At 36.2% G+C, this 12236-nt stretch overlaps 1 protein-coding gene across 1 annotated transcript in view; it reads right to left on the bottom strand.

The window, feature by feature from the left end:
• LOC150074716 (ryanodine receptor-like) overlaps positions 1-8123 on the bottom strand; it is a gene marked incomplete at both ends in the record, with an annotated part of 39234 nt that extends 31111 nt beyond the window's left edge. Inside the window, 3 exons of the mRNA XM_090389496.1 lie at positions 4749-4864; positions 5019-5072; positions 7988-8123. Coding sequence (XP_090245622.1) covers positions 4749-4864; positions 5019-5072; positions 7988-8123 — 306 coding nt within the window. The remainder of the gene's footprint in view (positions 1-4748; positions 4865-5018; positions 5073-7987) is intronic.
• Between the last annotated feature and the right edge of the window lie 4113 nt (positions 8124-12236).

Here is a 12236-nt window from a genome sequence, read left to right as displayed (position 1 = left end):
TCAAACAAGCACAAGTTCAATAGCACAGAACCTAATCCTGATAAGCCGATAAGCAATTAATAACAAAGAACAGGGCATGCACAAGTTGAACAAACATGATACGGAGTAATGAGTTTCTGAAAATGTATTTATGTTTTTAAATGATTAAATATTTCATGGAAGAGGAAACACATTTCACCATAATAACATGGAAATCCACAGAATTCCAGTATCGGTACTACAGCAAATGCAAAAAGATCGAGTTTACTACCTGTTTATAATTGATTACACTAACAGAAAAGACCGATAAACCGGAAACTGCAAATTGTTTTATGGTAGTGATCTCCAGAAATCTGACTTAGAAAAATACCATGAAGGCAATAATGACTAGCGAGTCAGGGATTAAAAAAAAAGGAATGGAAACATTGAAAATTACGTCAAACATAATAGCAGGGTTTTCCCAACACAAAAGCTCAAAAATACCGTGTTATGCGAGATTTCCAGCTAATCTCAAACCGTGTGAGAGCGAAACCGTGTTGTAGAAGTACCGTGTTATACGGGGGTTGGCTGTAATCATGTTTTTCATTCCCTATAATAAATTCGGGAACGAAAACATATGAATTGAAATCATAATATTAAATAGCTCCATACTTCCTTCTTTAGCTGTATAAGATTCTTTTTTTTTTTTTATGAACCCCCCCTAACACGAGAGGTATTAGAACCTATAGTACTTAGTAACGTGCTTGGGTTGGAGGTTGAGAAGATGAGATAAGATATTTGTTGACATTAGACTTCAACTTCTGTAGACTGTAATTTTCAGGAAATATGTTTGATGGAAGGTTGTTCCAGGAAACAGCAGTAGAATGAATAAATGAGGAAGATGAAAAGTTGGTTCTGTGAGTTTGAAGTTGGACAGTAAATGGATGTTGGCTGGTGGCGGCACATGTTCGGACTGTTTTGAAAGAAAGAGAAGGAATTATAGAAGCCAATTCAGAAGAACAGTCCCCATGGAAGTATCTCTAGAAAAGGCATGCAGCAGAAATAGTACGTCTATGAGACAGTGAGTGGAAAGACTCTGTTAGGGAGGAGTCATTAATTAACCTAACTGCCCTCTTCTCAATGGAATCTAGAAGCCTGAGAGAGATTTTGGGGGCACCGCCCATGGGAACAATATTCCATGGTAGGACGGATTTGTGATTTGTACAGAGTGAACAGCTATTTGGAAGAAAAGTAATGCCGAGAGCGAAAGAGAAAACCAAGTTTTTTAGATGCAGAGGAAGCAATATTTGTAATGTGCTTGTGTCAAAAGAGATTAGAAGTCAGGGTAATCCCCAAAAGAGATATATCATTTTGCCTAGAAATCGGAGCATCTCCAAAGATAAGCATAGGAGCAAAAGCATCCTTTTTGCAAGATATAAGACAAAACTGAGTTTTAGAATTATTGAAATCAACTAAGTTATCTTTGCCGCACTGGAGAATTACCTGGAGATTGACATTTAAGGAATTGGTAGCGGATATTTGAGAAGTTGAAGCTGATTGAGCAGGGCAAGGTTTCCCAAAATGGAAAGTGGAATGTAATGTGCTATCATCGGCAAAACTATGGATAGGATTTCCAGTCAATGAAAGAAGGTCATTAATATACAAGAGGAAAAGAGTGGAGGAAAGAACTGAACCCTGGGGGAAACCAGCATTAGTGGAGAAGTTAGAAGACAGAGCCATCTACCATCACCCTCAGTGAGTGATCAGAGAGAAAACTGGATAACCAATTACAAAAAACAGTTGGCACCATAAGATGGAAGCTTGTTTAGAAGACCTTTATGCCAAACACAATCGAAAACCTTTGAGATTTCAAGAGCAACTGCTTGTGTTTCACCGAACTTTTCCATTGAATTTGTCCATAAATAGGTAACGTAAGCAAGAATATCACCAGCGGATCATCACTGATGGAATCCATACGGCGATCATTGATCAGATGGAAGGTTTCTACACATATTTGTGAAATGAACTAGGAAGTGTTTGGGAAGTTTAGAGATTTCCCAGATAAGCTTACTCTATTAGTTTGACAATTCGTGGTGTATTCAGTAGTAAGAAAAAGGGGGGGGGATGTGTATGAAGTAATAAAATTTTTGGATATGGCCCATACACAGTAAGAATATATCCAGATCTTTGACATAATGTGGCCTCGACAATGCTCCCCGCATACGCACTACTCAGACTCCCTCCAGCCACTATCTGGCAGAGTAGTGGTAGCAAAATTATACACTAGTTGATCAAGAAGCCTCCTAAAGAGTTACCAGTAGGCTCGGTCCGGTGTAGTAACAAGCGGCTGGCCTGCAAACAATGTTTTAGAGCTGTACCCTTGAAATGTAAGGAAGATTGGATCTCGCCATGATGTCCATCATAACCTCAAAAGTCATCAGTCATACTGCATGATGGAAGAGATGGGGAAGGGTTGACCGGAACTTAGATCTGGAGACTAAACATGGGTTCATCCACTACAAGTCTCCAATAAGCAAAGTGGTGGTATTGCACCGGTTGATGAGAGTCATCTACCACTTAGTATTGCCTGGTAACATAGAAGGGTGGCATTCCTCCATGTGGTGTTTGTGCCACACCTTGACCCCTGCTTATGTTGGTTCACACTTGGGTCACCCACAGTGTGCTTGTGCATGGGGGTTATACCCAGAATTACTAACAGTCCCACCACTGTGAAGGTGCAAGCAGAGGATTTGGCTGTCACAGACTGTCCGGACTTTGCCGAATTTGGGTCCACTTGACTTGAGTGTCACCCAAATATCAGTTACATCAGTGTTTTAGACTCCCAGGTAGCAAGTACAGCTTGTCTGGCATATCTGAGAGAATGTCTGTGACAACCTCAAGGACCAACCATTTGCAAACTCTCTTGTTATCTAAATATGTTTGTGGCTTCCAAGATAATATTAATACTTGTAAATGTTAATACAAAGCAGTATTTATATCCAGTAACCTGTAATTGCCACCCCATTTGGTAGGGCTTAAGAAGTCCCTCAACCTGCCATAGTCCCCATCCTTAAAATTGAAGCCTTATCTTCTTTACCTTTGACCACTGGAATTTACTTAGACACTACCCATTTTATGACACTGCTACCTGATTCCTGCACTGCATCTTAAAGATGGTACTTTTTCATATATCTGCTCTATTTCTTGCCACTGACTTACTAATATCAAATCTCTTCTTTTTGATTTGCTTTAGTTCAAAGCTTATCACACTTTTTCAAATTTATTTACTATCTCAATTGCTCATCCAACTTGAAAAATTGTTCAACTTTTTTAATTTTCTTTCTTTAAAACTATACTTTCTTCAGTATAACTTTCTTAACAGCAAAGAAATTTTCTTAGTTGATTTTCATATTTATAAACAAGTGATTTCTAGTTAGAAGGACCTAATTTTCTTCAAATTTCAATTTTATAGTCATAAGGACCTAAGCTAGCTGGCACAGATAATGAATTATGTTATTAATGACTTTACACAATACCAGGCAATCCTACCCATAATATTCTTAATCTTTTCCTCACCAATAACCCATCAAAGTGCAGAGCTAATGGTCACCGCCAAATATAGAGAATGCGGAAAGGTCAGGGAATGACCACCGCATATCCCCGGAGCAATATGGCCTTAGTTGCTAATGCTCCTAAAAACCAAATAACAAACAGCAGAGCTAATGATGGTATTAGCTGCCATCAACCATTAGTACCTTGGATCATAACTTGGTGAAGGTATCTTCTCTAATAGAGTCTTTGTCCCATGACCATTTTCCAGTCTTATGTCTTTTTACTTTACCACAAATAGGATATCCACAAGATTTCTATTCTTTTTTTCCATAGTTGTATTACCAATTTAAAATTTAAAATCCTAATGCTTGTTCAGCTTATAATTTATGGGTGAGACAGTTGTACTTTTATTTGTGTTTAGTTTTTCAGATTTATCATATCTCAAACTTCATTTTTTGACTACATCAAACTCACAATAGTTGTAAACAAGTTATTATTAAATCTGGACTTGAAGAGGGTAAGTGTAGGAATCTTTCTTCATCTTGTCCAAATGGTAGCTGAACATTCTGCTCACTCACTCCCTCTCTCTCTCTCTTGTCAAAGCAATTGGCTACAACTGTTTCCAATCTATATGTTCACATCTCTTACACTCTGAAAGTTCTATTACATTTTCAGTTAAAGATAAAAACTGACTTACAAGCATCTTACTTTTCACTTAACTCTTGAAATGATATATAAATTTGTTTTAAGAATGTAAAAAAATACTAAACAATTTCTGTGTATATAAAGTGCTTAGCATCATAATACACAGCCATTTCTGAATAAACAGAAAATTTTTAAGGTGGCATCGTTTTAGGTTATATCTCATATTGTGAATACCTTCACAACGAGTTGCCATGATATTGCACTACTTCGAATAAGTAACGCTTCACCTAAGGAGAAGAAGATCTTCTAAACAAAAGAAGAAGATCTTCTCCTTAGGTGAAGCGTTACTTATTCGAAGTAGTGCAATATCATGGCAACTTGTTGTGAAGGTATTCACAATATGAGATATAACCTAAAACGATGTCACCTTAAAAATTTTCTGTTTATTCAGAAATGGCTGTGTATTATGATGCTAAGCACTTTATATACATAGTCTAAATTTGTTCGCAGCTTGAGGCTCTAGCCCTAAATGCGCCTTAGTCTAAACAATTGTTGATAATGAACACCAGAAATGATGCTTAGAAAACACTAACCTGCAATTGTAACCATCCACGGAGCACCATCTTCTCCAACAGTTCTATTAATCAAATTCAATACATTTTTCAGCATGGTGTTCAAATGTTCACTAGTTACCATTGTAACATGATTCCTAGAGGAAATGAAATTAAAATAAATTACCAAAAAAAAAAAAAAAAATGAAAGAAATAAGAAAGAAACAATTTACATACAATAATTTTTTTTTTTTAAGTACAGCCTTTACGAAGAATAAATATTATGTCACTTTAATATCACTGATACATTACCCTGTTTGGAGATTAACGTTATCAGGTCCCTGACTCCACCAGAATGGTAGATAGCTTAAAAAACAGAAGGAAATGGTAAGCAAAGTTAATGCCTTTATAAGCAAGGAATTACTTATGCAATAATAATGAAAAGATATTATTATAAATGTTATTATATATTATTATAATAATATAGAGCTTAAGAAAAGAAAACACTACATTTATAGATTTTATATATGAATTTTAACTATTTTAACATTATTAGCATTAAATCCTCATACAAACCAAAATACAAATTCAGTAATTATTTATTTCAGATAATCTACATTATAAAGATGCCTCTTTGGTGTCTTTATAACACAGCCATATTGGAAAAAAATCTGATTTTTTTAAAAAATTAAACCAAATATAAAAAATATCCACTTGTTGGTCAACAGAAATAGTTACGATGTCATAACTATGTACTCAACCTATCCTTCAGCTAAGGCCAGAAGGGTTACTACATATTAATATTACAACATGAACAGTCATATTGTGAACAGGGGGAAGTCCTGAAAATAAAGAAATATTTCAAAACTATAAAAATCTGTACAGATTTTATACCTTTCAAATTTTAAAACATCAGAAAAACAGATTTTTATTAAGAACAATTTGGAACTTTTTTAATCCAAATTAGACTTGAAACTAACTTTCAATGATATATACAACTTTTATATTAACTTTTGATTATTTGGACTATCAAACTTTTTATTTATTTACTGTAGCAGGAAATCTCTGCCAAATTCTGGCAACCCTGCCGCATATTTACAATATCATATATACAGATATAATTTATAATAGCATATGGAAAATGAGGTCCATCCATTCAAAAGTGGTCAAAAATGTCCAAAGTCCATCCACACAAGAACCCTCCACGAACAGCCAGTGAAATATATTGCTTTTTAATTTTAGCACACTAATGTAAAAGATGGAAAAACAGAAAAATATTAACTTAGTGTCCTCAACTGATATAAAAAATTTACTGTTTGAAAGAGAACACTGCTGATGCAGAGTGTTTTTCTTTAAAAATGAAGTTTGTTGTCAAAAACTGGCTGTTAAAAGAAGTTTTCTAATGTGTCATCAGAAAGTGAGATGGTCTAAGGTGAGTTCTTGTTTTAGTTAGGTAGGGGAATATGGGTAATTAGAAGGGCGCTCTGATGTATCAATGACTCTTGAGGAGGCCTAATAGGCCTCCTCCTCCTTTTAAGGATTTAATTAACAAGCATATAATGTACTACATCATGGCACTATTGAAATAAATATAACAAGTATTTTTGTCTATATAATATCGGTGTAAATACACCATAGATAACTCTTAAATGAAAAAACTACGATAGTAGTGTAAAAAGAGCATCATTTTATCTGTATCTCATATTGTGCACCTCCTTCACAAAGAGTTGCCATCTATTGCAATACATAGCAGCTTGTTGTGAAGGAGGTGCACAATATGAGATACAGATAAAATGATGCCCTTTTTACACTACTATCGTGGTTTTTTTCATTTAAGAGTTATCTACGGTGTATTTACACCGATATTATATAGCTAATTTATACTCTTGAACATATGATTCCTTGCTGTATTTAGTTTGATTTAAACAAATATTTTTGTGTACTCATCCTTTCACGAGAATGCATAATCTCTTGACTAGCAAGACTCAAGAAGATTTGTATAATTCCCAAAAATTTAGTGTATTTCCTCTTAAGTACCATCTTGTATCATTATTTTCTTATAGGTATAGTACTAGCACTTGGGCAGCAGAGTGTCTGGAATAAAATACCTGATGCCACCTCAACCAAGTGTCATAGACCTACAAAGATGTGCTGCTAAGGTGACCCCTAAACCTATTACTATGTCAGCATCATTTTTTGTTTTCACCTCAGTGGCCAGACTAAACATATAAGTTAACTTGTTTTTTATAGTCCCAAAGTCTGCCACCTTATAGCATCAACTGCCTGTTGCTGATATCCTTATTTGGATAGAAGAAGCAGTAAAGCACGTGTGCTAGTCTCTGTAATAGGCATGTGAGTGAACTTGCTGAGAAGATCAAAAAACCTGTGAACTTGGGCTCATGATGTATTTTGACACCTGTCGATAGATAAAGGGTGTGGGGCTATGTTCTTGACAGGAAGGTTATCGGTGTAAGATGATGCTCTTCCTTGCTAATAATAATACCCTCTAGTATAAATCCAGATATCAACCCCCCCCACAAAGGAGGATGGCTTATGCTCCATTAGAAATTAGAATACAAGATCTTAAATAAATAGTGATAATGATACAGGATAATGTATAACAGGCCACCACTGCAGAATGATCAAAAGTAAAAGTATAAGTAATACATGTGTTTGATTTGATCATGATTCTAGACCACAACTGCTAAATACTCTATATTCTTGTATTCTATCTTGTAAACTTCTGTGGCCCTATGCAGATTTCACACAATATAAATAAAATAAATATATAAATACAAACAGAAATATATTTATGTATTCATTTCTGCCTACAAGCAATCAGTTATCAGCTGCCAAAATTCTATGACTTCTTGAAGATCAAACCAAGAGAAATTCACCATTGCTCAATATTATTATTATTATTATTATTATTAGCCATATGGTGCAAGGAAGCCTGAGGCTTATGCTACCAGCCAAAAAAAACTGAGTTACCCTGAGAGAGAGAGAGAGAGAGAGAGAGAGAGAGAGAGAGAGAGAGAGAGAGAGAGAGAGAGAGAGAGAGTCAAAAGTAGAAGGGGGATCACCAAGAAAGAGAAGAATATGAAATGCACCACAGCAAAACTCACTAAATACTGCACTAACATCAGAAGATAAGCACCTCCTCCCACCTTCTCAAAAGTAGCAGTTAACACTCACAAATCAATAAAGTTAAAGGTTACATTACTGAAAAATATAACATTATTAATTTTTCAAGAAGAAATAATCATTTTTTTCTTTCTTACCTGCAGAGCATTGGCAAAATCACATCAATTATGTATGGTGTTTCAGAATATTTTCCACCTCCAGAAATGAATTTTTCAAGTTGGGACATGAGATCATCCAGTGTTGGCATACTTGATTCCAATTCAGCCATAACAGCTGAAATAAAATGAACATTAATCAGCATTTTGCACTATGATAGCCAATATAGTAGTAGTAATAATGGCAAATGATGTAAGAAAGCAAGTGCTTATATAGCATCAGCAAAAAAAAAAAGTTCACCCATCCAAACCCTCCAAGAATTGGTCTAGTTCTCCATTGAATTTATTCAAACTATCCACTTTCACAACAACAGATAGAAGCCTCTTCCAACAATCAACCACCTGCTAGCTGAAGGCAAACTTCTGCACATCTATCCAGCAACCATCCTTCCTCAACTTATATTTATGGTGCCTGTTATCTTGACACCAGGTGCCTGGCTTCGAGATTCTGCAATTTTCAGAACTGAAGCATTTCTAGGTAAGAGCACCCTTTTGTTCCCTTCACGAATCTGGTTGCCCTTCTCTGCTCCATTCCAGCAAATCTACATCCTTCTTAAAATGAGGCCTCTAGACCTGTATACAGTACTTAACATGTGACCTTGGCCTTATACAAAGGGAAAATCACCTCCTTAACTATGCTAACAAAGTTTCTGTATATCATTGACAAAACCCCATGAGCAGTCTGCACTGCTCAGAGAATTTCACATCTGACTGCGCAATTATCCCCAGGTATTTTTCATTCTTCACTACCCTAAGTGTAGTACCATACAGTTGATAAGTTATTTTGGGGTTACTGCTACCCATGTGCAGTACCTTGCATTTGTAAATGTTTAATTATAAATGCCATTTCTCAGCCCATCGACCCAATTTTCCAAGATCTTGTTGCAGTATCTCATCCTGATGACCATTAACCACCCTGCCAGCCTTTGTATCATCTGCAAACTTTGATATTAAGCCTGATATACCTTCATCAACTATCAGTGATAAATATTGAAAACAACAATGTACCCAACACTTAATCCTGAGGAACTCCACTAATAACATTAGTCCATGAAGAGCAGTGCCCATGAAGAGCAGTGCCCATTGAAAACCACTCTCTGTCTTCTTCCACTTAACCACCACTTTATTCATAGCACTAACCTGACCTTAATACCACATTGCTTCAGTTTCTACAGCAGTCTTTTATGTGAAGCAGTATCAAAAGCCTTTCTAAAATCCAAGTATGGATATCTCGTGAGGTTAAGCATGTGTGGGAAAAGAATTTTGAGTTCCAGCAAATGGATAAGTTTTTGATAAATTTCTGCTGTTTTATTGACATAATTGTTATATAATTTGTTTAGGGCAACAGCCTCAGGTTACAAAGAAGTTAATTAACATATACATATGTGCTATAGCATCATGTTTATATTTAGACAACTACTAAGTAGTTACAAAAATGGCATCATATGAGTGTATCTCATATTGTGAATACCTTCAAAATGAGTTACCATTTTGTTACCATTTTGAAGGTATTCAAGTTAGTGATATTACACTAACTTGAATAAGTTTAAAGTAAAAGCAATGCTTACCAATATATTAGTTAACTTTTTAGCATTAGTAAAGACATATGGTGCAAGAAAGCAAGCTTATACAGAATCAGCCAAAAAAAAAAACCCCCTTCTCATTTCACCCATCCACTCATTCCAAGTGTTTGTCTAGTTCTGTCTTGAATCTGTTTAAGCTATCAACTTCTACAATGACAGATGGAAGTTTGTTTCAGCAATCAACCACCTGCTGGCTAAAGGCAAACTTACGCACATCTATCCTACAACTGTCTTTCCTCAATTTGAATTTATGCCCTCTCAGACGATTATTCTGAGCAAGAGAAAGAATTCCATCAGCATTGAGCATGCTCAAACCATTAAATGCGCGCCTCCGTAGCCAGGTGGGAAGGAGCAGCAGTGCGTAGCACACGCTTCTTGATTAGACCGGGGTTCGAGCCCGTCACCACCAAATACGGAAGATAAGGAAAGGTCAGGGAATGACCACCGCATATCCCGGAGCAATATGACCTTAGTTGCTAATGCTCCTAAAACACCAAATAACAACAACAACAACCATTAAATGCTTTATACATCTCAATCAGATGACCTTGCCGGTGCCTAGTCTCCACACACCGTAATTTGCAAAACTTAAGCCTTTCTTTGTAAGAGCAACCCTTCATTTCATTCACTCATTTCTTTGTAACCTGAGGCTATTGTCCTAAACAAATTATGTAATTCTCAATTATGGTACACCATTAGGTATCTTTCATATTGCGCAGGTAAACTTCTCAACTGGGTTGTCATCATTGAAACACCAGGGCATTGTACCTGCCCACCCACCGAAGATGAGCCAATAAGCTCTGAAACAGTGCCATCTGGATGGTAGTATCCACCGAGAATAAGTAACAGTAGCCTTCTTCATTGGTTACCATGATATTGGTAGTGCAATATCATGGTAATGCATTGTGAAGGAATTCACAATATGAAATACACTTAAATGATACCATTTTTGTAAATACTTAGTTGTTGGCAACATATAAACATGATCCTATTAGCAGAAACTTATACGTTACTTAATTGTTATATTAATTTTTTTATAACTAGCTTTACAGTCCTAGTCACACTCCTTAGGTTATCTTGAATTTAGCTAAAGATTTTGTAGGTTACTACTTAATATAAGTAGAATCTTTTTCCATTCGAAACTTGCTACTACAGTTGAAAAAAAGCCGTGAATTAGGGTTGAATTTGAAAGTGTCTGCAATTCTGCCCAGACACGATAGGAGGGAGTATACAATGAGAGCCTTGTCAATCAATTCGGCCCTGGAAAGATTGTGCAAGGCTCAAGAGGTAGATTTTTTTTTTTCAGCTTGGTCTGTACTTGTTAACAGGAGAGATTGTTTCTACAGAGATGGGATACACTTAAATAGAAAGGGTGCAAGAATATTTGCTGATGCTATCGAGGCAGTGTTAGGTGGGTTGGAAAACTGCTAGCTTGGGGGATACAAGGATGAATAGATTAACAGTAGCCACTGGCAGAAGTGAAAGTGATTCTTGCACTGTTTCTATTGGAATGAGCAGAAGCCTGAAAAACAAGATGCAAGATATTTCAGAGACTGCTGGGAGTCATTGCAGTACAAGTAAACACATGGGTTGTGATAGGGTAGCTAAGAATAGAAATAGGTGCACGTATACTTGCATGTACACCAATGCTAGGAATTTGGTAAATAAATTTGATGAATTTGAGGTATTGCTCAAAGCGCATCAAAGGCGGATATTATTGAGATACCAGAGACGTGGTGTCACACAGATATAAGGAATACAGAACTAGAATTTGGGGAGTAAACGTCTACAGAAAGGATAGACAGGATAGGAAGGGAGGAGGGGTTATGCTATTACTTAAGAAACATATAAAATCCAAGGAAGTGAAGCCAGTCGACATCGCTAGACAGTGCAGTGTTGAGTCAGTTTGGTGTGACATAAGCATTGGGAGATCAAAATTGAGAGTAGGAGTGTGCTATAGGCCTAATGACTCTGATGAGTATAAAAAGAAACTGTACAGGGAAATAGAGTGGGCCAGTAAATCAGAGTCTTATAATGGGGGATTTTAATTTCCCAGATATTTACTGGAAATTGTGGATTGACCACTCACACACACACTCAAATCTTTTGTGGATTTATTGTTTTCTACATCAGCATGTTTGGGAGGCAACTAGAGGGAGTAATACTCTTGATTTGATTATCAGTAGTGATTCTTCATGCATTAAGAATCTGCAGATAAAGGAGGAACCACTAGGTGGCAGTGATCGCAGTGTGCTGAAGTGGGATTTACTAAAAGAGGTAACTACCATCAGGGGGAAAGGGAAAGGTTATTGCTTTCGTAAAGGCGACTACGATGTCTGAGACAGTATTTAAATTCTATACAGTGGGACCAACTGATGATGTTACGAACAGCAAATTCAAAATGGGAAGCATTCAAAGAACTTATCTTGATTGCTACTAAGCTTTACATACCAACTAAGAAATATTGTTCAAGGTTTAGGCCTAAATGGATGTCAGAATAACTAATGAGACATACGGCAGAGAAGAAAAATGCATGGGATACATATAAATTACCACGTGACACAAAAATCTATGATAGATACAAGTTGATCTGTAACCAAATTAAAAAGGAGTTTAGGCTGGCGAAGGCAGATTACAAGAAATATTTG

The sequence above is a fragment of the Mastigoproctus giganteus genome, unplaced genomic scaffold (assembly GCF_048544385.1).
Source record: "Mastigoproctus giganteus isolate SK-2022 unplaced genomic scaffold, ASM4854438v1 scaffold_82, whole genome shotgun sequence".
NCBI classification, from domain to species: Eukaryota; Metazoa; Arthropoda; class Arachnida; order Uropygi; family Thelyphonidae; genus Mastigoproctus; species Mastigoproctus giganteus.
The sequence above is the reverse complement of the archived record's forward strand: the minus strand, read 5'-3'. Positions and strand labels throughout refer to the sequence as shown.